The sequence below is a fragment of the Lutjanus erythropterus genome, chromosome 22, assembly GCF_056507025.1.
Source record: "Lutjanus erythropterus isolate fLutEry1 chromosome 22, fLutEry1.hap2, whole genome shotgun sequence".
NCBI lineage: Eukaryota > Metazoa > Chordata > Actinopteri > Lutjaniformes > Lutjanidae > Lutjanus > Lutjanus erythropterus.
Window position 1 is genome coordinate 25263973 of NC_139338.1, and position 25882 is coordinate 25289854.

At 40.6% G+C, this 25882-nt stretch overlaps 1 protein-coding gene across 4 annotated transcripts in view; it reads right to left on the bottom strand.

The window, feature by feature from the left end:
* Positions 1-25882, bottom strand: part of usp6nl (USP6 N-terminal like) — a 133590-nt gene that overhangs the window by 63113 nt on the left and 44595 nt on the right. For 3 of the 4 annotated variants that reach the window (XM_084710794.1, XM_084710795.1, XM_084710792.1), the window contains one exon: positions 4835-4908. In XM_084710794.1, the coding sequence (XP_084566920.1) occupies positions 4835-4908 (74 nt within the window). Of the gene's footprint in view, positions 1-4834; positions 4909-14490; positions 15016-25882 lie in introns of those variants that run through there. The other variant, XM_084710793.1, reaches the window with a different exon arrangement.

Genomic DNA, 25882 nt, shown 5'->3' on the forward strand with positions numbered 1-25882 from the left:
GACACCATTAGGCAAAAGAAAACCTAAAACCACCTGGCGCAGACCTGTGACTCAGGAGATGAAAAAGATGAACCTGTTGTGTGGAGATGCTGCCAAGGACCGAATGCAATGGAAAGAGCTCATTGAAGCTTCATGTCCCATCAGGGATGAAGAGGAGTCAGTTAGTTCCTGTATGCAGCTCATCGACCTCTCACAGTTTGAAAACATTATATTGATATAATCTTGTGTTTAACGCAACAAAAACCATTAAACATTTCAAAGTGTTTTACATTTTAATACTACGATTTCTTGTGTCTGATGGAATTCAAGTCCTCAGCCGCAAAAAATGCCATTTAATAAAAAATTTAATCACTTGGAGGTCGGGCCGTTACAAGGTTTTATAGCCAAGAGTTTGACCTTTTAAAATGTATATTTCCAACATAATTGAAGAGTAAAAATTTCCACCACACAATACAGTTTTGTCTCAATGAGTGGTATATTCTAAACTGCACAAAGGCAAATGTCACTGAAGTATTGATGTGAGGGAACCTTTAGCAGAGAATCTGAGTACTTGGAAGATACAGCGGAAACCACTTACAGTGTTCTCGCCGATCTGGGTCAAATTAATCAGTATATTTATTGATTTATTGATTGATTTTTATGGTATGATTTGTTTTCATTCAAATCAAGACACTAAACAAAAACAACAGCCAGGATGGTCACCTGACAAATCAATAATAACAATTCCACAAATTCAAGTTTCAAAACAGTCAATTTCCATAATAACTTCCAAAATATAGAATTCTCATAGTTTTGAATTGTTTTCCATATGTTGTTAATAAAAAAAAAAAACCCCAAATGAACCCTGTAAACTGACTACTTGATTTCTATGAGTAAATTATTTAAACATTATTTATATGGGAATGTTTCCGTCTCAGATTGTTTGATCCATAGAAGCCGATGAACTGTGTCTGATGTACCACAGAAATAATTAATGAACCTCTAACCTCGTCTCCTACCTGACTTTTGTGCCGTTCTCCACTGTGTGCGATTCAAACATCTTAAAAACACTCGTCCTACAGTAACAGACAGAGAGACAGACGGCCTGTCTGTGGTTTCACAGGTCAGTCTGACGACCAGATGTTGAGCTGAAATATTTCCAAATTCATCTCCTCCCTCTGTCCTCGCCCAGCGTCTGCACCGCTCCCTCAAACACACCAGTTAAATAAATAAATCAGACTCACACACAGCTCTGAAGATCAAAAGACGCCAGTGTTTTATCCCACCTCACACACATAATGTATGTGTGTGTGTGTGTGTTCACTCTCTGAAATAAGAATGAAGAAACGCTGCATCATCATGGCTGACACGTTTATCATTTCTCTCACTGCTTAAAATCAATTCCAGCGTCAAATTAAAGCAGGACTCTGCTGCTGCTCAGCGCTTCTCTGATTGTTTGTCACCACGACTCTGATCGACTGCACACTTCAGTCAGGTGACGTGTGCCTTCTGTCAGAGCCACTGATCAGAATTTATACAGTTCATTATTAACTGATTCATTACAATAAATCAATATATCCCCACATTTTCTTCTTCTGACCCGTTAATACAAAACCTTATCCTCATTAAGTGATTTTCTCAGATGGTTTAGTGTGAATATTTTTTGTTTAATTTTATTTCTCATAATAAAAGCAGAGCAGAATATATGCTAATTTACATTTTTCTCAGCTGGGCAGTTGGTCTGCTCGTCAGGTCAAACACGTGTCCATTTTCGTGAGCCAACACCAGCAATCAATCTGCAAGATACTTGACTGGCAAGCAATTCGAATGATCGGCATGGAAAATAAGATTTTTGGTACATTAGTAATTATATCTTCTAATAATTCACATAATGACAATTCAAATTTTTTTTAGAATTTGTATGGTGGATGGTTAGCATGTGAACATTTGCACAAAACCCAAAGTGGAGCTGGGGTTGATGGGAATGTGGAAATGTCATTAGTTTTGTAGGTATTTGGTCTTAAATAAAAGTATTGGACAAATAATAATAATAAAAAAAAAAGTTAAGGGATCACTGAAGTTACTAAAATTCATCCTGAAGGCAACACGAATGTCTGAACCAAATTCCATGACCATAGTTTCTGGGATATTTCACTCAGAACAACAAAATAGCGCAATATAGCCGAGAGATGCTCAGTTTTAAAGTGGGTGTCTATGAGAGGAACTTGACCTTTGAATGGATTCAAATGTGACACTTGTGATGAAGTCGTTGTGAATTCAGTTTTGGCTCCAAATCAGCGCCCACGATCCACAAATATCAGCATCAGAGCCAGGCGTTTAAAAAAACAGACAAAAAACAGACGGCAGTCAGACCTGAGTGGAAATGTTCATTTAGAAACTAAACTCTTCACAAGAAATCATTTTAATATCCGAAAAAAAGAACGCCAGCTGATGAGAAATGAAGAGCCGCGACTGTGTGTGGCCGGCGTGATAACCGACTTCATTAAACTCCTCCCATCCCCGACAGCGACAATGACACTGATTCAACTCCGATTGTGTCTCATTCTGCCTCGCCAAACACACACACACACACACACACACACACACACACACACACACACACACACACACACACACACACACACACACACACACACGCCTCCATCATCTCCTCTCTCCATGGTCTCTTCACTCTTAATGAGGCGGCTTGATTATGCAGCCTGCTGGACTAAATTAAAAAGACTAATTTACAAACTGAGCGTGGTGGGCTGGTCCGGCTGATACCGCCAGGCTGTGAAATAGAGGTGTCACTCTGGAACGTACAGTACAACCACACACACACGCACACACACACACAGACACACACAGCAAATACACAATAGACTATCACTGCACAGGAGTTAAACAGATTCTTTCCTCTTCTCTTAAACTTCTCATTAACTCAAAATCAGTGTTAAAGTGTTTTTATCATGTATTTATTGCACTGTACATCACTTAAATCCAAGTTTCAGCCCCCAAAAATATTTTAAAAAGTCAATTTGTATTCTTAGTGTTGTTTTAGAGTTTGTCCTTTGCTGGAAAACAATTAAAAAATGTTAATGACTCATCCTGCACTTTGGGGCATATACTAACTTTGGGTCCAATTAATCACTTTCTTTGCTTTTTTTCTTACTACACCGCAAGAGCTGAGTGTTTCTGGAGGCTGGGCGACACAACTTTATAAATTTGTTAACTGATTTGGGTGAAACTGGATCATATACAATGGAAAAATATTTTCTGCTGCTAGTGGGCAACAGAACTGGGCTCAGCAGCCTCCCTATGGATACGGCCGGACTGGATTTGGACACAGCTTCAGAAACCAACAGGTAATACAGTACCAAGGTTGTTTACTGAGTTTCCTGAGGGAAAGATAGCCTTACTTGTTGCTAACGTAGCTAACTGTGACTGTTAGCTGCCATTAATAGGCAACATAACTTGGGTCAGCAGCTTTCCAGTAAACATGGTTGGACCAGAACTGAACACAGCCTCCAGAACCAGTAGGGAATACTGTACTGAGGTCATTTCAAAGTTTCCCAATGGAAAGATAGCTTTACTTGTTGCTACAGTAGCTAACCATAACTGTTAGCTGCTGTTAATGGACAGAAGAACTGGGCTCAGCAGCCTCCCAATAAACACAGATGGACCAGGACCAGACAATGCCTTCGAGACCAACAGGGAATACAGTACCAAGGACAATTACGGACTTCTCTCATGGAAAGGTAGCTTCATTTGTTGCTAATGTAGCTAACCATAACTGTTAGCTACTGTTAGCAGGCAACAGAACCAGGGTCATGAACACAGATACAATACAGTACCAAGGTTGTTTATGGAGTTTCCTGATAGAAATGTAACTTTACTTGTTGCTAAAGTAGCTAACCATAACTCTTAGCAGCTGTTAGTGGGCAAGAGTACTGGGTTCAGCAGTTTCCTAATGAACAGGGCCACACCAGGACCGGACACAGCCTCCAAGGCCGACAGGGAATACAGTACCATGGTTGTTTACTGAGTTTCCTAATGAAAAGGTAGCTTTATTTGCTGCTAAAGTAGCTAGCCATAACTGCTACTGAAGCCAAACCCAGCAAGAAAACCACCTTGGTTCTGTATTCCCTGACGTTAAACTAGCATCCACTGGTCGTGGGAGCTGTCTTCAGCCCTGGTCCGGCTGCGTTTACTGGAAGCAATCAGTTCAGAAAGATTTGGCTAATTGGACATTCAGCGCTACTGGCTACAGTAAATGTCAATCAATATCTGTAACAAGTTCCTAGTTTTTGTAGAAAACATGTAATACGTTTAAGCAATAACCACACTGCTAGACAGTTTATGAGAACTTTTAAACCACAGTTGTGCAGGAGTGTGTTTTTCTTTCTCTGCCCTCCTGACACAGTTAGTGTTAGTCCACTGAACATGCACACAGTGTGGACCATCAAGGTGCCTTTTAAAGGCATAACGCTCCATTTACATGTTAATTTTCATTGGTAGTTAATGAGCTTTGGCTGAGGATACTCCATCTGAAATGTGGCTCCTGCATGGTAATCACAGCCTTGCTCAATTCATGAAAATGTTGAAAATACAGAGCAGCAGATTGTGCACGCAGCTCGCTGTTATTATTGTGTTTCACGGGCAATAAGGCAGTGATTTATGGAGGGATTTCACCACAGTGTTATGAGGTTTGGTGGAGCCTCAGCATGAGTAAGCAGCTGGAATTTGGCTGAGGTTGACCACAAGAAAAAAAAACAAAAACTATTGTTGTGAGTTCCAACATCACCAAAACTTTGTGCAGGATAATTTATGCTTGGTGCTGGAGTTCTCACCGTACCTTGTCATATTTGGCGACTATCTCAGCCCGCTCCTGGTCAAGTTTCACCGCCGCATCCTGCTCGGTATCAGACGCTGGAGAGCAAACAGAGGAGGGAGAGAAAAGAGAAAAGAAAAAGATGAATGAGTTTCAGGACAAACTTTAACAGCTGTGTGGCTGTACTCAATGAGCTGCAGGCAAACGGATCACACTCTGTTTGTCGCAAAGTTTTCAGGCTTTTATACAAAATCAAGAGAAGAATGAAGTGTGTTATCCCTGACAGCTGATGTCAGCACAGCGTGTGTGTGGTGGTTGTGACTGTGGACACCCAGCAGCTGTGTTTACAAAAACAATAACCTGCTTAGATTTTCAGTTTGCTGAAATTACAGGTGAGCTAAACACCGTGCAGATGTTTTTTTTTTTGTCTCCTCCATCACTGTTTTTCATTTTAAACATTTTAAAAACTCAAGTATTCGTATTTCTAAATAATCGAAGGGCCGGGTTGAGGTCATTAAAGGGTTGGATTCAGCTGCCAACTGAAAGAACCTGGTGCAGATGAAACACCAAATTATGTTGAAAATAAAGATTTTAAAGGGTTTGTTTAAATTCAAGCATATTTCTAACCTTGAAAGCATCACATTAAAACTTGAACATTTTCAGAACTTTTACAACTTTCTACAAACTGTGCGTAAGGAGCCACAGATCACGCATTTTAGTTGACTAAATATTTAAACTTTTTTTTTTAAATTTGGTGTATAGACTACATATTTTTACAGTTGGCAAACGTAAGAATCAAATTAAACTGTTAAAAAAAAAAGTTGAGATGATGCAAAATTTCCAGGCAACGACTCAAACTCTTATGCGTTGAAATAAACTTGCTGACTATAATATCTAGTTTTACAATTTTTTTGGGGGGGGTCTCTAAAAAACAAAGATTCAAGTTTATCTAAAGAGGAAAACTAAATTATCTTAACAAAAGTTTAGTAGCTGGTAAAACTTGAGTTGGGCTCAGAGCTCAAAAATCTGTTGCAGTACATTGCCTGGAAATTCTGAGTTGTTTCAACTGTCTTATAGATGATAAATGAAAATGAAAATGTATAATTATAATATATTTATAATATTTTTTTTTTACGTCTAAAACCTCAACAACTTTATCTCAGACTATGCAGGTGACTTTAAAAGTCAGAAAATGGGAACTTGTTGGTAAAAAAAAGGACATTTAAAGGACTTCCAGTAAGTTTCTGAGATCTTTAACTGTTGTTGCTCCTCGCTACAGACACATCAGATTATTCTGCCATCACAGACGAGCTCTGTGCTACTCTCAGTGTCAGTGTGCCACAGCCAAGAGCTGACGTGGAGAACACACACACACACACACACACACACACACACACACACACACACACACACACACACACACTTCAAACCAGTCAGAGAAATCTTGGTGAGGCCAGCAGGAACACTTCACTGCAGACCGGCCAGCGTGTCAGCCTGACCTCAGCCTGGGACAACAATGTGTGTGTGTGTGTGTGTGTGTCTACATGCAGCAGGCTGATGAGAGGAGCTCCTTTAAACTGACAGCTGTTGTGACAGAGAGGCGTCACAGTGCCACAAAAAGGTTTTTCTGTGTTTGCTGAGCCCACGCACCACATTGTGTGAGTATAAATGCGTTGCTGCTACACACACACACACTGATAACACACACACACACACTGATAACGCACACACACCTCTCACCTCTCTGTGTACCTCAGGAGTGTAAATCAGCATTCCCTGCAACAGTTTCCATGTGGTGTTTATTATCGGACAAGATCTGTCACACCGCTAACACACACACCCGCTTCCTGACTCAGCCAACCGTGAGAGGCTCCAAACATCAGATGTGTGTTAAACAAAGCTGGCACACACTCCATTAAGTGGGGTCATGTTGTGTTTATGTTCAATATAGTGTTTGGCACGTTGTGATGGAGGCGGATAATGAATCATACCGACGAGCAGCAGCCGAACGAGACACAACGGGGTAAAACCATCATAATAAACACCAACATGGCTCAGTTTTAACAGACAGAGATGGAAGTGTTACTGTTGTGTTTGATGATTTAAAGGGACAGTTCGGATTATTTGGTGTAGGGATTTATGAGGTACTAAGAGAGAGTTCGTCACTATCAAATTAGTTCAGGTGTGCGCTGATTTTCAGTGCTTTGCGTTGCACTCAGACGGCATTTTTTGATGGAAAACTGCCGTCATACAAACCAAACATTGCCTCCTCCAAACCGACCAAACTCCATTCGCAAAATCAGTAATTTTACCTCTCGTTTTACCTCTCGCTCGTCTACCGCTGCATTGAACTGTTAGCTTGTGTTATTGTGTGACTTCATTGAATCCAAACTAATTTGGTGTGGTGGTAGGAGGTAGAATAAGAACTAAGTATTAGGGCTGCACAAGAAAACACAATATGGCCAAGTGCAAAATCCAAATCTCAGAACCAGATCGCAATTTTTAAAAAAAAAGGAAAAATGTATGAGAAAACAGCATTATAATGAGGTACTGCAGAGATGACCTGGACTAAACATCTTTACACCAGATGAAAGAAAACATGTTTCATGATTGCTCATACATGATGTACATTAATAGAAACATCCGATGTGACTCAACTGCAGACACTATCAACTAAAAACAGCTTTAATCTTCAACTGCTGGTTTTGGATTTCAAGAGACTCGCATCATTTGAATCCCTGCAGTTCTGTGATACTCATAATTCCTCTCTTTTTGACAGTTTTCAGCTCTTTACAGGAAGTATTTGACTGGAGTCGTTCTCCGACTTCCTCTCTGGGTCTCTGGGGCTCGATGGGAGGAAAGGCTTGACTGGAATTCCTAAACGCTCGGAACAAACACGCTCCTTATTGAGCCGGCTGGCATTTTTATGACAGGATGGTGTGTGTCAGTGAAAGGCATGTCGCTGTGGGCTGCTGGGAGCACACACAGCGGGAGAAGAAGACGCTGGAAGTCGGAGGAAAGGGGGGGGGGTCCGTACACAACAAGGCAAACTGTCTGGGGCAAATAAACAAATACAGTAAAGCCCTTTTTCTACTGGGAGCTCCACCCCAGGAGGCCCTGCGGTTCCCATAGTGAGAGGCAGAGGAATTGGAGAGGAAATGGGATTCGGCCTTTTCTATTGCACTGAAGCTTAGCCTTAATTCTGAACCCTTTACAGACATATTAGTATTCCACAGTGGCCTGACTTAAGCTAAATGCAATTAGAGCCCTTTTCATGCTTCAGGGATCACACCGGCATCCGTGACGGAGATCGCAGGCGCGCGTATGTTTTTATTTGTGGCCGAGGAGCTCCCGTCGTACTTGTAGTGGGTTCAGGGAGTTTATGGGCGACAGCAGAAGACCCCTTGTGGCTTCAAGTTTACAGCGTGTTTTATCTTAGAGGCTGTGAAATGTGTTTAACATCATGTGCCTCCAAAGAGGAATCGTCCACGCTCGACGCAAGGGGTAGTGGAAATATTTAACGGAAGACTAATTTTTCCTCAGTAAATAGTTTTCTCATGAATTAACTTTCTGTGGAATTAAACTTTACATAATTCTACAGTGTCATATCTCTGTGCATGATTCGAGTCTATGAAAAAGTAGTCTTTAAGAGAAAAAAAAAGCAAAGGACAGAATAAAAAAAAGAATAGAAAAACTGCTGAAATTCTGTGCACACTTTCATGGGCCCAGTTCTAATTCTTGAGATAACTAATATCTAGTTATCTCAGGGAAACAAACTTTGCTGGTTATCTCAGTATAACAGGATAATAACCTGTTATCACGAGAAAACAGGTGATAACTTGAGATAACAGCATTAAAAAAATATACGTGCAAATTGTTTTAGTTATATTGAGATAACCAGCAAGTTTGTTCTGTTGACATAATGAGATAATCAACCTGTTATCACGAGAAAACAAAAGGTTGTTTGCCAATAATGTTATTATCTAATAGTCATAATTTTTAATGCTATTATTTCGAGTTACATATATTGTTATATTGAGATAGCAAGCGTGGCCATTCTTTCAGTGCAAGAGTAAGAAAATAAATAAAAGAAAAATAATAAAATTCAACTCAAGAGAAAGTTCTTCTATCTAATTTCCACACAAATATTGATGAACAATTGTGCAAAACAATTCAAATTCTTCATTAATTTCTTATTTCTCTACTGAATGCAGCTTCAAAATACAGTAAAATACCAGAATGAGGTGAAAAACTTTGGTAATTCTGAGAAATAAAAGTCATCACTTGAAGCAGAAACAGATTAAACAGGCTGAACAAACATGAATAACTCAATAAAATCACAATAATCACAACGTTGAACACACAAACAGGATCTCAGCGGGGACCATTCCTTTAAAATTTGACCTTTCTCTGCCTTTTCATCCTGTTCATCCTTCACTACGAGCCTAGAAACCCCCCCCGCCGAGGTGACCTTCCACCTCCTCCTCTCAGCGCCGTCGCTCCGCCCCCAGCGGCGAGGCCGATGTCAGCTCCAGCTATCTGTCCCTGTCCCGCTGTGATTAAAATGTCCCCACCCGTCACCCGCCTGACCAGCTGGACGCTGCCCTGTCCCCCGCTCTGCCCTTCACCTCCCTCATGCCGCATTCAGGTCACGTGGGAATTCGCTGTGAGCACTGAGGTCTAAACGAGTCAGGAGTGTTTGTGTGTATGAGAACTCGTCTGAAACCGTCACCATACGTCAAAAATTCAGGAAGCTGAGGTGCTACTTCCCCAGCAGGTTTACCACTTTAGCAGGTGATGTGTGTGCTGTTCTCATGCTGCACAATATGATTTATTTTCATCTGACAACTGTGATTTCCGAGTCTCGCTCAGTTGAAAACCTGTTATTGCACTTTCAAAGCTGCGTTAATAGAAAAATGTTGACAAAGACATGAAAAGTAAGACGTGTAGAGAGCAGAAATTATGGCTATACCATATATCAAATCAACTGTTTTTAATATTCCTTTTTATCCTTTACTTCTTGTATCCTTATCTGACATCATCTAAAACAGGGGTGCAAAACATATGGCCCGTGGGCCAAAACCGGCCTGCCAAAGGGTCCAGTCTGGCCCACTTAGGACTTGGGGCGTGATAAATAATGGAGGCAGGATATTTTACAGTTTAGCAATAAACCTTAGTGTCTAAAATGATCAGGTCACTGAAAAGTAACTTTTTTTTGGTATTCTTTTTTTTATATTTTTAACCAGAAAAAAAGGATCAAATATGTATAAAATGCTGTCAATAAAACAAACGAACAAAAAACAAAAACAATATCGCTTTGATCAGCCAATCTGACCGTCTCTAAAAAAAAAAAAAAAAGATCCTATGTTGATTGATTTGTATTCTATTTATATAAAATGTATAAAACTCAGTCGACCAGTGTCAGATGATTGAATATTGAATATTATCTTTCAACATTTCAGAGTAAATCACAGACTCAGTCGATGTCTAACTGGAGGACAGACTGTGTTCCTCTGTGTTCCTCTGTGTTCCTCTGTGTTCTGTGGGAGCATTTAACAGCTAAATAGAAACCTGCTCAGTGTTGCCTTCAGGTGCTGCTGACCTCTCCAACAGAACTGTTGTTAGTAATGGTGGTGAGTCAGGGGCTTTTACTTCTCTCACTGCCAAAAAATATTAAATAAACTTAATGATAACTGCCAAAATAAAATGAATAACAGGCAAAATTGGCAGTTAAACCAAAATATCAGCATCATTGTATAAAGAGAGGGAATCATGGAAGACAAAAAATGTCTCTGCATGTAGATTTTGCAGTTTGAGATGAGTTTGATTACTGTTGTACCGTTTATAACTCCCTCAAATTAGTCCAACTCACAAATTTTACCAATCACCCTTCAATTAATATCAGTCATAAACACTGTTACTGTCCCACAGTTTTCGCTGTACTCTCGTCTTACAGCGCAGGAAACATGCAGTGTTAATGCTGTAAATCACAAGACAACAAATATGAGGGAGAAATAAGAAAAAGTAAAATTAAAATGATGGTCTTCTCTACTGGCGCCCATGTTTCAACTTATTCCGTCTCATTATTTCTGTTGCTCCAGTAATTATTTAAAGCAGTCCAGTTATTCATGACTTCCTTCCTTGTGACCACACGTAAGAAGAGAAAAATATTTTTATTCTTTGTAGCTGCTATGCGGAAGTTATGCAAATCACCCAGTGTGCCTGATTGTGGTGTGAGTGGAATGACTTTACTGGTGTCGCTTGCTTTGTTCTGCCAAACCAAAGATATCTGATTTCAATGCAGTCCCACGACACATAATTAGCTCACTGACTATGGTGATATTGACGATCCATTGCAACTGCCTCTGCTGCACCCTTGTTGGGCTAATATAGCTCTGTGCACAACCATGGCCGTCTTTAAGCAAGAAAATGCCAAAACGTCCCGGGTCAGACAAAACAAACTATCTGAGAAAATAACCTGCAGAATTACTCAATCATTAATTACAGACCTTTTTGCATTTATGTGATTTTCTCAATGAGATGCAAACACAAATTAGACTCTGGTTTTCATGGAAACTATTTCAAGGCCTCACACATAAAGTAAAGCCTCTTTATTTCTTGACTTTTGCCTCAGACGGCGTGCCTCGTCCTTGAATCCCGGATGGCTTCAGTAGTTCCCTCCACGCCGTGGGAGCGGAGGGCGATCATCAAACGCCGGCTTTTTATTCTCGTCTTCCCACTTGTGACAAAAGCCTCAGCTGGCTTTTAAAAAAAAAAAAAACACACACTGAAAATTCAGGAGGAAACGTGTGACTCCAGATGAGACATTTCACAGTCAAATCTAATTCTAGGAAGCGTTGCGGGGTGTATTTGTGTGTTTGTTCCTCATTATCATTGCTGTTAACGACCAGCTCTGACAACGAACAACATGACAAGCATAATAACAGCCTTTCCTCGTTTCCTCGGCTCTCCTGAAGCCCTCTGTCGGCTGCTGTAATGAGCCCCCTTTGTTCTTTATGTTAAGGAGGGGTCGTCGTTGCAGCTCTTTGCTCAGATGCAGCCATTTTTTATACATCCCTCAGCCTCTCATAGATGCACAAAAGAGGAATGATAACAATAAGAAGTGTAATAACAGTGGAGGGGTTGATTGGAGAAGGATGCTCCACACATTCTTGTGGTCAGAGGCCACATTACAGGAACTTCTTATCTCAAGTGTTAAATTACAATAAGATTGGTCTTACAGAAGCAAATCATATTTTTTGCCCAATGTAATCTTAAACTGGGAGATCCTAAAAACTCAATCCAACGTCGCTTATCAATTTTTATGTCTGTTACCAAGCAACTGATGCTACTTTTCTCATCTTGCTGAGCTCAACAACTCTGTAACCGCTGGTCACTGTTAGCTACTGTTTTGTAAACACTACCGTTAGCTACTGCTAGCAAATACTGCTGTTATCTCACATTATGTTAGGTGCTGTTAGCACACACAACTAGGGATGGGTCATGATTTTCAAATACTTGTACTTGATTTATTAATATGGTGGAAGTGATGTGATAATCACACAAGTGACACAGTGATGAAACTCTGCACACAAACACACCAAATGATGTCATCCACTTCACAACAGCTGATGAGGCAGCTGCAGACACTTTACACTACACTGACTATTATGTGTTATTACTGTGCTTCCAAAACAATCATCTGTCTCCCCTCGTCTGAACCTGAAACTCGACCGCGTGAACGTGACGCGACACAAGGTGACAGACAGCCGAGACTTTAGCCATCCTGACCCCAAAATGTGGTTCATAGACAAATAATTAACCTCCACAGTGTCTGTACTTTGCACTGACTCATTTAAACCTGCATCCAAAAAAAAGCTGTCATGCTGTTTACACATCAGAAAGAAAACAGCTGAAAGTATAAAAAGTGAGAGAAAACTTTGTTATTCTTTTCTAAGGTCTTTAACAGAGGAAATACGATGCTGTTACCTGAATTAAAAGTGCTTATATAGTTTCTTTTGAGTCAGTTTTACACTGTCAGACTATTAGCTGCACTTTAAGCTAAATGCTAATGTTAAAATGTTAACATGTAGCACCCTTCAAGTTGGAAGGATTACTCATTCAACAACTGATGAGGCAGCTGCAGACATTTCACAGCACATCATTATATACATGCTTGTGTTAGCATAACATTAGCATTCTAATATTAGGACATATATATATTTAGAAGCAGCGTGTTAGCAGATAATAGTTTACTGTCGAGTGTCTGCACTTGTCTCATCACTCGTCTGCTGCTTAGTGGGTGACATCATGTGGTGTTTGTGTAGCAGAGTTACACCGGTCTGTGCAACACAACGTCACAGTCACTTCTTACCTGATGCTTGCTAAATCTATACTAATATTATAATTTTCACTTTTTTTCCAGTTCTGATTTGACTCCATAACCTGAATTTAGATATCTGCAAACTGAAATGTTGGCTTTACACACCTGAGGCTCATTTATTTTGCCATTATAATAATGCTTGAAGGATTGTTGGGACCATAACTCAGTATATTTCAGTTTAGCGGGACAAAGTTTGTGAGAATATTATCTTTTCTTATTAGGGACACTGCAATCCACTTTTTTTTTCCAGTTCCAATTCAGTCACCGCTTCCTAAATCCCACCCCTTTTCGCTCTGTGCCCCAATAGCATTTAAGCTAGCTTAGTACCCCATATTATCCCAGTCAGCTTCCTCCTTTCTTGTTACCTGCGCTTAGATGTGATATGTGCTAGGCTTGTCTATAATAATAACTTATAAATAATTAATATAGCACCTTTAAAAACAGTTTACAAAGTGCTTTGACAAAGCAAAAGAGCAGACAAAACAACAACAGACGACTAACACAATAAGGCCAAACTGGAGCAAGAGCTAAAATTAAAGTAAAACTAAGACACAAGCAAATGACACTAAAACATGTTAAAAATAAGACAAAACAACAAAAGAGATAAGAACAGGCAAACTATGCTGAAAAGATGAAGGTTAAAAGATGTTGCTGGGAAACCTGAAGCAACATATTCACATCTTAAATTAGCTAGAGTTAGCAAAAAGCTAGCTAACTAGCTAGCAAATCTGTATGCAAACTCTTTCTTAATCTTAAAAATTAAAGGAAATTTCAGTCTCAAGGCTGCAGAGATATGAAAGGACGGGAAAAGAAAGGATAGCAAAAATTCTGGGGGATAAAAAATACGGCTACAAGAATATAATCAACAAGAAATGTCGATTAAAGTAAATTAAAGTAAATTAGGAGCTATACAATGTTGACATACCACAAATATACAGACATTTATGGTATTTTGTATCAATATTTAATAGCTTTACATTTGCAAAGATGTTCAGACTGAACAGAAAATTAACCACAGATATTTTTGTTGGTTTTTGCGCTAATTCTTACACATTTTCCTCACTAGCATCACTGCATGAAAGCCACAGGGTTCAGGCACTGAAACATAAACCACCACACCGACTTTATACTTAAATAAACACGTTTAAATCTAATTATATGAACCAGTTAAAACATAAACACTCATGTGTACCCATCACATACCAGAGTATTAAGCAAATATGTACACAAACAAACTGTATCGCCTCTTATCGTCAAGCTGAAGTGGCAGATAGCAGACAGTCTTTTCATCTTTTACCTCTTTTCAAGCGTTCCAGTGGAACCTCCAGTCGAGTCAGAGCCTTAGTCCTCATCGGTCACAATTCAACCAGGGTCCAACAAACCAAGAGACAACCTGAACTACCTCATCCCATCGCTGTCACCACGCACTGCTTCACACCGGCCGACGAGAGGAAATATGAGCGAGAGGCAAGGAGAAGTGAGATCAGAGAGACCACAATGCCACTGGTTGTTACTGAAGCTGCTACTGTACAGAGAGACGGACGGACGGACGGACGGACAGAAATCTGACTTCAGGAGCGAGTCAGTCAGTCCCACTCACAACATTCTCCACCCAAACACAACAACACAACAACAAGCTCTATTCAACACATCAGAGAGAGGGAGGACAGAGAGAATGACTGTTTCCAGACAACTGATGAGTGGAAGACTTTTGAAATGTCACTAAAATAGAATGTGACTGATTGGATGAGTTTTTTTCTATTTTAGTTTAATCCAGAACGAGGAAATGCTCTTCACACTAAAGATAAACTGCTCTAACTTAAAAAAATGTAGTGTCCAGGCTGCAAGTTGACTGAACTTTAAATTACAAGTTGAGGTCATTTTGTATTGATTCAAAGTAAACAAACTTTTTTGTGCTTGAGAAAACATGTTCACTAAACTTAAGATATTCATTTGAACTGCTCAGTCCCAAATTTTATGTTGACTGAATTTGAAAAGATATGCAGAGATAATTTGTAAGGATTAAAATTTATCTCATAAAATAAACTGGAAATTAATTAAGCTGTACTTGAGAAAAAATGTTCTATAAACTAAACTTTTAAGTTGTCTGAATTTGAAAAGACAAGTTGACTGTTTTTTTTAATGATATTTTTTTTACAGTGCACCATTCATTGAGGCGATCATGCCACAGCAATGTTATTATTTATGTAACAAATTTACCAATTAAACCATTTCCCAACCCTCCATAAAAAACCTTGTTGCTTTACTTCTTTCAAGTAAAGAATATACAAGTGAAATGTTGGGAAAGAGAGGGGGAGCCGACGGGGGCAGATGATGACAGTTTGGTGATAAACAGTTCCCATTAAAACTTCATTATGAAATGTACGTGATGTACCATGAAGGGTCTTGTGATGTGGCGCATCAGAGACACGCAGGAGGGTGGGGTTGTGGAGGCAAAAGGAAAAAGAAGTTCTCTTGTCATGTCGGCTCTATCTGCGAGCTCCATCGGTACAGGAAATATCTGTGTTTGCGAGGGGAGAGTTGGCGGATGGGACTTAAGTGCTGTTATCACTTCTGAAGCTCCAGGGTCACAGCGAGAGGGGGAGAGGGCGGGCGGGGGTTTACTGCTTTCAGGCGTCATCTCCACTTTCTGGAAGTCCACTTAATCCACGGCTCTATTTGTGCTCCGCTACCTTCAAAAGTGACCCTGATTCATTCCCCGGATTCAAGGCTTTCATTGTGAACGAACCACTCCCGCGGCAGACTTCATCAGTTTTCAGCCTGAGCTGTTGAATCTCTTTCACCGGTCGGAAAGACAAACGCTGCTGGTGGCATCAACTGTGGCTAATTGGAGGGATAGATTGGATTATTTGAAGTGGGGCTGTAAGAGGTACTTATCAACAATCAGTGTGTTACCTACAGTAGATAGAAGTTGACACGACCTCAGTTTTAAGAAAATGAAACAGAAGCTAAGCAATGCTCTGCTGTGGAAAGGGTCAGCAGCAAAAATCTATATCAGTCATTTTCAAAGCTTTACCTTGCTGTCAGGCAGCCTTTTCCAATACGAAACTGCAGTTACATAAGCCAAATATGTCTCTCTCCAAACCAACCAAACTCCATAGGCTAAATCAGTAATTTTACCACACAGAACACAGTAGCTTCTGGTAAAATATGTTAGTTTGTTTGTGTTATTGTGTGACTTTGGTGAACATGAACTAACCTTTCAAAACACTAAAGTGACACAAAAACACAAACAAACTGACAGATCAAGGCAGCAGTAGACCAGCAACTACTGTGCACTGTGAGGTAAAACTGCTGATTTCGTCTATGGAGTTTGGTTGATTTGGAGAGAGTGATATCTGACTTATTATAACAGTGGTTTTGTGTCGGAAAACGTTGTCTGATAGGTAAGGTAAAGCAGTGAAAATATTCTAAATATAATATACATTTCAACTGATATTGATTTATTTAGGTGGAAGCTTTAAGTGTTTAAAATACCTTACATTGCTTTTTTTTTTAGTCATTTTAATGCCACCAAAACAAGCTCCCTGAGATACTATTATGGAGGGACACCATCGCTGCATCCTGGGCTTTGCACCGCCCAAGACGATCCTCATTGGTTTAAAGAAATGCAAACAGGGCAGGGCGTTTTTGTTTTTTTTCCCCTTCTATAGTGGAGTGATAATGTGCGGAGCTGGACCTTTCTGCAGCGCTGTGGAGATAAGTCTTGGTATGCAGCAGCAGATTGTGACTAAAGATCATTTGTGAAGTAAAGGAAGTGCAGCTCTGTAAGATTACTGTGTGTTTTTGCAGTTCAAAGAGACAACAGAGTGATTATTATTCTCCATGAAAACGATCTCTGTGATCTAGTCACATCAGTTTCAAGTCATCATCTCCCATGCAAACTTTTATGAACATCAAATCAATAATTAATGCCTATTAACTTACTAATTATGAATCGGGACCTTCAGTATGTGGAGAAAGTAGCTCAGTGTGTCAGTTACATATCTAATCAACACTTTATCTCTTCTGCTGCTCATCTTATTTTTAAGATTTAGATATTGAAATATTTTAGTAGGTTTTAGTCAAGTTATTTAACATTAATATTAATTTTAAATGGATTTGATAACATGCTCTCAACTCTGCATTTATACAAAGGAGAAAAAGCCTTCAAGAAGACAATACAGATGAGAAAACCTGTCAAATTAATTGAATAAAATTTTAATTTTCAGATTAATCACTCAACAACAGAAGTTGAAGACAGTGGAGTATACTCACCAGAATATGACAGTGATTTTGCAAAGCTGTACTGATCTGACTGTAAAGTTAACATATTCTGACAGTGTGGTTCTTACAGTACAGTCTGCTCGTCTTCCTCCAGTCTCATTAACTTTACCCCCTTCTCTGTTTCCTGTCTTCAGTTGTGTATCTGAGATGCAAACAGGCAGTTTGGTGAGTGGGTGGGCATCCTGGCACCGTCAGGCAAAACAAAAACTACCGATAAAAAAGACACCTCTGACCTGAATGTTGCTGTGAATAAATTAACAACAACAAAAAAGCATGAAACAGAAAGTAAAACGCTCAGAGCGGTCAACGGGTCTTGTGAAATAACTGAGATGGAAAATAAGTTCAGTTATGTGGCCTCATCAATGTCCATCTGGCTGGAGAATTTTCTCTGAGAGGCTCCATCTTCATACTAATGTTGTGACCGGCCTCAATACAACACTTTGACAGTCAGTATAACAATATTCTTGCCAAATGAGGAGGAAAGTTAAAAACTCATCCAAATAGCAGATTCCCACTTTTTTAAATGGGGCCTAAGTTCAGATTAGTACTGATAAGTAACTGGTTACTGGCTGCAATCTGCAGAAGGTTTTCAGACAAAAAGGCTTTATGAAGTCAGGTGACGTAGTATAAACTGCAGCAAAGTCCATATGGGAACGAAGATGTGGTGGATAAAAGGGTTGAACACTTTCATCCAGGGTTTTGAATGCTGCGTGAGGGAAGTTTTTTCTCTGGCTTTCAACTGAGAAATTAGGATGAGTTTTCTGAGGCTAAAGATAGGCTATTACTTTCATATTGTGGAGGATGAAAAACTTCACTATTGCAAACCCCTGGGACATTTGGTCTAAATGTGAACATTCAATCATCATCTTCAGATAATTGGAGAAAAACTTTCACTTTCAAATTTTGAATTTCTTTCAGGAGAAAAATGCTCACTGGGAACCATAAGGGCTCATATATGAGAAAACCTTTTTTAAAACGTAAATTAAGTTTAAAAATTGGAGGGTCTATTACATCTGAGGACTGAATGTCCCTAAAATGGACGAATACAGGCGTCTGTAAGAGCCTGTTTCATTATGGGATGCCTGTGTACAGTGCGTTACTCAACCTTAAAAGTGTTTAGGACTGAAAATGAGTGGAAAGTGTCTCTCAGGATCTTTACTGCAGAAACAGACCAAGGACACAGAATGTAATATTAGAGAAAAGATGAGCAGAGTGCCTCAGCACTGATACACATTCCCACAAGGTAAATATTAATCAATATCAACGTGTCTGTCAGCGGGCAAAGACGGCAGCAGCAGCAGAAGATAATTAGATGCAGTCGTATTGTTCAAAGAGGCTAAATGTGGGTACAGATCAGAGGCAGAGGGAGCTAAATACAGGTACACGAAGTCATCCCGGGAGAGACTTAATCATGAGATCATTCCGTCTCTTTTTAGATGCATTTTAAAATTACAACTACTCCGCTCTGTCTTTGAACTTATCAGTGGGTGACTCTTACCGTGCAGCACTTTCAGCTGCATTATCTAGCTGAATCTCTGCAGCCCTGACATTCACATTTCACAGAAAGTGAGAAAAGTCACTGTTCCTCAAAGGCTACGAGTCAAACTTCCTCACTGGTTACGGTCCTGAACTCATTTCCTCGTTTCTCTGGCATGCAAACAACACGCAGCCACTTCTACAGCCATTACGCTGTTATGCAACCCCGTCAAAATAAAAGACCAGAGCTGATTTAAAGGCCGTACCCCACCAAGTGAACTTAATTAACTGTCAGCCTCTCACACTGAGCATGTGCAGATGACAAATGAGGGAAGAGATGCCTCTGTGGTCGGACGTTTTCACGCTTAAGATTAAAATTTTGCTACTGTAATGGATCACTGCCTCCAGGAACAATGTGTAATTTATTTCCACTTTCAAAACACACATGCACGGACAAACAAGCGTCCCACTAATCCGATGCAGCTCCAGCAGTGAATCCACTGCAGAGAACAAGTTTTGATCAAACACAGCTGATCGTCCCGGCAACCTGTGACGCTGCACAGAGACTGGTGCCAACATCATGACCGTCACCAGTTTGTCATTAACAAGACAGGGCACGTCGGGGCGGGTGGCACCGGAAAACAACCGTGCTTCTAGTCCACAGAGATCAGACCTGATCACTGAAACAGAGCAGAGAAAAACCAAAGAACACCTGAGGTTTTTTATAGAAGTCATGTCCAACTTATTGAAGGCAGATTCTGATATTTCAGAACTTTCTTGGTTTGTTCTGTTCACTGTTTTGTTTGGTTTGTTATGCATTTTTCTTCTTTTGGTTGTAGTGTAGGATTAGTGAACCCCAAGATTCAAGATTCAAGAACGTGTGCAGTTCTCAACTTCATAATGGTGCTACAGTCACACATATTACAAGTAAAATCTCCACATATATACAAGAATAAATAGCAAAAATACAATAAAAACACAGTAATACCCATAATGCAATGATCAAGTAGCAGTGCAAAGCATTCAGCAGCAGCAAATAATTAGCCCATAATTCCCCAAGAGGACTGACCTGATGAATCTCGAAGTCAGAATAAAGCATTAAAGTCGAGTAACTAGTTTCTCTGCCTCATGACATTCATTCATTTAAAAGTTTTTGACACATTTTGCCTTTCATAAATTTTGCACCTCCTGCAATTTCAAAACTGCAGAAAGCCATATTGTGATTTCGATAAAAGTTCAATTAACTGCTCCAGCTGCAGTTAGCCTGCAAAGCGAATATATAAAAACAATCTGCATCAGATTCTGTGAAAAGAAAAGTTTTCATAAAAGTGCATTTTAGACCGATATAACTGTGACAGGCCAATAATATCAATCAGCTGATACTGTACATCAGATTCTGCTCTTATCTGACATACTTTTGCCAAATCACAGCATAGATACTGACATTAATAGCATGATGTTGATATTTCAACAAACAGCAGAAGCGATTTCACTTCACTTGCAGCCTTTGTAGGCAGGTTTAATGCAGCTCCAGTCAGCAGAGCCTCCATCACATCAGCACACAGTTAATACATGTCAGCCTAAACTCAGTAATGATGTTTGAGGGGCTTCAGAGAGTCGTTTGATACATAATTTAATAAGACTAGGTGTAAGCAGCCAGCAGGGATCAATACATCCTGATAAATCTGACACCAGCAGTGAAAAACATAAAACAGGCCCAGATGTTCGGATAAAAGCTGAACCACTGAAGAAAAAAAAAAAGCGGCGTTTTCGAGATGAAACTCAAACATTGTGTCATGAAGGCCGACAGCGGCAGTCTGAAGTGCACCGCAGCTCTGCCCTTTGGGGAGGACAGACAGGCAATTAGCCCGGCTGCAACAGCGTGGATGTCAGCAGGCGGCTTCAGCCCAACACCCTCTGGGCCTCGACTGTCTGCCGCTCGCTCCGTAACTAACCAGCATGCGGTTTTCCCTTCAAGCTCCGGTCCACACAAACACACACCCACACGATGCCCACAGTTGGTTCACAGGTTCATATGCAAAACACAAAAAAAGGTGTTCTTGTTCAGGCTTCTGGCGCAGTGTTTGAATACGTGAGCGAACCGTTTTTTTTCCTCTAGTCGAGTGTTAAGATGCCACAGGAGAGGCGGAGGGTGAGAGAAAAGGGGGGAGGCAGGGCGAGGAGGAGAAGTATCAGGGCTGCTGAATAATGCAGTGAGATACTGAGCTGCCGATGGTGCTGACCAGGAGCGGCCTGCAGTTTGGCAGCAGCAGAGTTCTGCTTTAGTCTTGTTATAAACCCAGACTGCTCTGCTGCTCCTCCTCCGTGAAAGACACACAACGCTGTGATTTTTAAGGTTTAAAAACATGTCAAATTAAAAGACCAGCAGAGTGGAGAGTCTATCTCTAGATAAATCATCTGACAGGCAACATTTTCCAGGTATGTCTCTATCGAAAAACAGTGTTGTGGATGAACGAGCATCGAACATGTTCATGTTTTGGGTTAACAGTGAACTGAACACACACATCTGCCACTAATGAACGTGAGAATCACTCATACCTGTCAGCTAAGGCTGCAGCTAAAGATTATTTTCATTGTCGATTAACCGATTAGTTGTTTGGTTCATAAGATGTCAGTGGCATTATTCACTCCCATCAGCCTGAAGAGCTAGAAAGTTTACCGCCGTTTGACGACACCGTGAATAAATTGGTACAGATTCCATCGAGAAAAATCTCTCAATTTTCTGCAAAAAAACAAGACTGATCATTTCTCAGTCACAACTGCAACGACTCCGAAACAACACAGAGTAAAAAGCATCCAACCAGTCTTGGGAAATATCTGTGAATGAGTGATGATCACAAGAAATCATAAACCAAGAGCAGCTGCAAAGTTCAGGACTTGCTATGAGTGGCAAATCTTTTCTTTAACATTCGACATAATCAGATTATGTGGAAAATAAAGCATTTTTCAAGGGTATTCCTAATCATGAAATCCTAATGGTTAAAATTAAGCCTTTTCAAAACTTTCATGAACCCTGCACGGTGTTGTTTATGGACGGAGAAACTGACGGGCTCATTTGACCCTTGCAGAAAGTCCTGGATCAAACCCTGCAAATGTTTGAGAATAACTATCTGAGTAGTTCGGAGTTGGATTTCTTGACTCTTTCTGTGCTATTTCCCCTTTTCTTCAGGCTAGAGATTTATACTGTAGGAGCTGCAGCTGAAATTATTAATGAGTGCTTTGATAGTTTTTGGGCTCCAAATTCTGGAGGCTCGTCATGTCCCGCTATGTTTAGAGATAATCCCTAAATCAGACTGAAACTCAGGTTTTTGTTTGTCCTCTATGAATGACTCACGGAAAACACGGGCGCGTTGGCTGAACTTCTAAATCATAATGAGGTCTCGGGGTGATTCTACTCCAGTGTGAACTGAGCTTTAAATGAGGGCCAAGGTTGAGGCTTCAGGGCTCCTGCAGGCTGCTGGAGCAGAGCCACGAGTCAATACGCCGACGGATTTCTCTTTAACTTTAACGAGAAGATGATAGATGCTCTCCAAAAGTTCGACTGCTTCACATTCATACGGTGACCTGTTTCCATCCTCAGGTGTTTCTGAGAGTATTTCTCTGGTCATCGCTGCAAGGATGGACCTTTTCTGGAAGTTTTCCCAGAGGAACTGTGGATTTGAACCAATCAACCCTCTGCTGACAAGCCATGAAAGAGACCAAACAAATCATAAAGAGACCAACTCGCTTCAACCGTAGATCATATATGAAATAGAGATTTAAACCTCTTTGGCTCCACCATATTGATCCTTTAAGGGGTCACGAGGGAAAAAGATCAGGTGTTTTGGGTGACATATTCCTTTATTACAACAAAGATGACGACAGACGTTGCTGAGCATGCTCAGGGTAGTGGCTGTGAACCAGACGAATCTGCCAAACTCATGTTTTCATTTGCTCTGGCATTTCCAAATTAGTATTGAAATGCCAGGCTGAGATTGACAAGCTGAGAGGAACAAACTGCCGCTGCAATGTTCACAGTCACTCAGGCTATTAAATGTTTCACATATTTGCTTGTTAATGAGATAAATTAATTGCTGATAATGATGAAGGCTCATTTTTTAAAGCACACGCACGCACAACCTTCTGATTCCTCCGTGCTTTCTACGCTGAAGAGCTGAGCTCAGTCCCACAGCTCCACCCTCATCATGGGAATCACAACATCTGCGAGCACCCTGCACCCAGCCATCACACCTCGGCACCTTCCCGCCCGCACAGCGCCGCAGTGTGTGAATTTATGTATGTGCGCTGCATCTGTTGGAGGCCATCTCTAAATCTGCCTGCATTGATCGGAGCTGAGAGAAGAGCCAAGGTGAATTCCTCCGCAGGCCTGATGGACGGAGATAAAGACGACAGCCAAATGGAGGAGTGCGAATCGTTCCCGGGCAGTCGATAAAGCAGCCGAAATCTCTGAAATGCTCCCTCTGTTTAAGTGTCTGTGCCTTTAGAGCTGATTACACACACTTACCTGCCTCACAATAACTTTCACACTCCTGTCATCAAGTCTAATACACACTCACAAACAGCAGCGTCTAACAGCTCCACAAGTGGCTGCAGTTTGGAGCTGGAGGCCGGTCATGTCAGAGGTGCCACATTTAAAAATCAATAAATCACTGTGACATGAATTTTCTGGCATTACAGTGGTTACTGTAAACAAACAAGAGCACCGCCAACATGAGTGACAGCCACTGTATCACATATTGTGTTTTTCTGAGGCCTGGGCATCAACGCCAAGAACATGTGTTCACAGGTTGGATGTCTGTTAAATTTAAAGGACCAGTGTGTAGGAATTAGTGCCATCTAGTGGTGAGTTTGCACAATGCAACCAACACCCGTCACCCTCCCCTTCTAAGTGTGGCAAACCAACGGTGGCCAAGAAGCTCACAAAAAACGTGCAAGGGGATATTATACTATATTTCACTTTCAAAACTTCAACAACTAGCGTCCTCAGTTTCCAAACACTTTCTGTTGTTAAAGGAAAAAGTGATGGTAAACATGCTCCTGTCCAAACTTTGCCAAAAAGTGTCTGTGTTGCAGGTTGTAAAACAAATAAACACCACAAATCCATCATGAGTTCTGGATCCTTGCTGAAGAGGAGAGGGATCCCTCAAGGAGGCAATAAGGATGTACGAGCCTCCAGAGGACGGTAATTGCTTATTTTGACAGCAGCGGTGTTAATTGCTTTTTGATGACAATAAACATGAATTAGCTTCTGTCATTTAAATGATGCAGAATAAGAAACTAGAAACAATCGTATTAATAACAAAGGCCTTGTGATGAAGAGCTAAATGATGCTGTTGATGATGAAGCTAGAGTACAGCAGCATCAGACTGCTGTCTCTGACTAAATTTCAGTCTAGCTTAAATTTAACAGTTGTGTTTTAAAAGCTCAGTTCAATATTAGCAGTGTGTGTCGACTGCTGGGTCAATGATCCACTTGGGTGGGATAAAACTGAAGGAGAATGACAGCTGACCGACAAACCATTGTTTATTAAACATCCAATTCAGGCAATTATTGAGTAGAAACTAGTTCTGATTAGTATTATTGTTTTTTTATACGTTTGTTTGTTTTTTCCTAAAAGGAGGGGTTTAACTCTGTGGCTTCCTGACCTCTCCTGACATTATTTATATATTTTTTCTTACATTATTGTATGTTATTGCAGTCTTATGTGTGCAAATTTTAGTGTGTTAGGTTACAGTGTGAGTAGGAGGAGGCTGGAAGGTCCCATCCACCTTCTATTTCTCCATGCATTTTCACCAAACTCCTGAAAATCACCAAAATATCCACCAAAATAATTGGTCTCTCCAATCCTGGCCTGCCAGCCCTCATTGACACTGCCACAGCTCGCAAAGCACTGACCACAGAAAACGACCCCTGATACCCTCCCGTCAGCCCACGCTTCGCCCTCCTCCCCTCTGGCTGCAGACACAGACAACCAATCTGCAAATAAACAAGCTGTAGGAGGAGTTTTGTGCCCTCAGCTGCTTTAAATAACCTGTGATGGACTTGTGTCGTCGTGATGCCTTGTTTTGAACATTTTTTTTTTTTACTGGTGCAGACTGTGAAAACAGAAGACTGAAACTAAATCTGGCGAAAGGTCTGATTCGTCATAAATGGCTCATGCGACACCCTGAAGACACCAGGAGAAGAAACAGTGGAGGTGTTGACTTGTGCCACACTGAGACATCCTCAACGGGCGAATTTGTTCAACTTACTTCTTTGGGGTTGTGACTATTTGAGATCTTTGTTTCCACCTTGTATTAGTATCAGGCAAACCTGTTGCTTTCCCCCAGGCCAGGAAAACAAGGCAATGCTCTGAGGTTACAGGTAGCAGGTACGCCATGCCACATAGAGTACAAGATCTGGTAAAGTATCAGTTCAGTATCAGTTTAAGTGTACACTATATTTAGAATTTTTTTCAACACTTTATGTTGCCGTCAAACAGCCTGTTCTGACGGGCAACCACTGTTACAGAGGCTAAATATTGCTCGCTCTCCCACCACCAAACTGCACTGATAAAATCAGTAATTTTACCTCGCAGAACACAGTAGATGCTGATGCACTGCTGCCTCGATCTGTTTGTTTGAGTTATTGTGTGACTTCCGTGTTTTTAAAGGTTAGTTTAATTTGACCAAAAATCACACACCAACACAAACTAACTACCAGTTTAAGGCAGGAGTAGACCAGAAACTCCATTGTTCAGCAAAGTAAAATTAGTGATTTTGTCAATGGAGTTTGGTTGGTTTGGAAAGAGGGATATTTGGCTTTTATAACAGCAGTTTCCCATGAGTAAAGGTTGTCTGACGGCACAATAAAGTGGTGACAATACAAAGGCCTGCTGACTGCCGTAATACACTGACTATGGATAA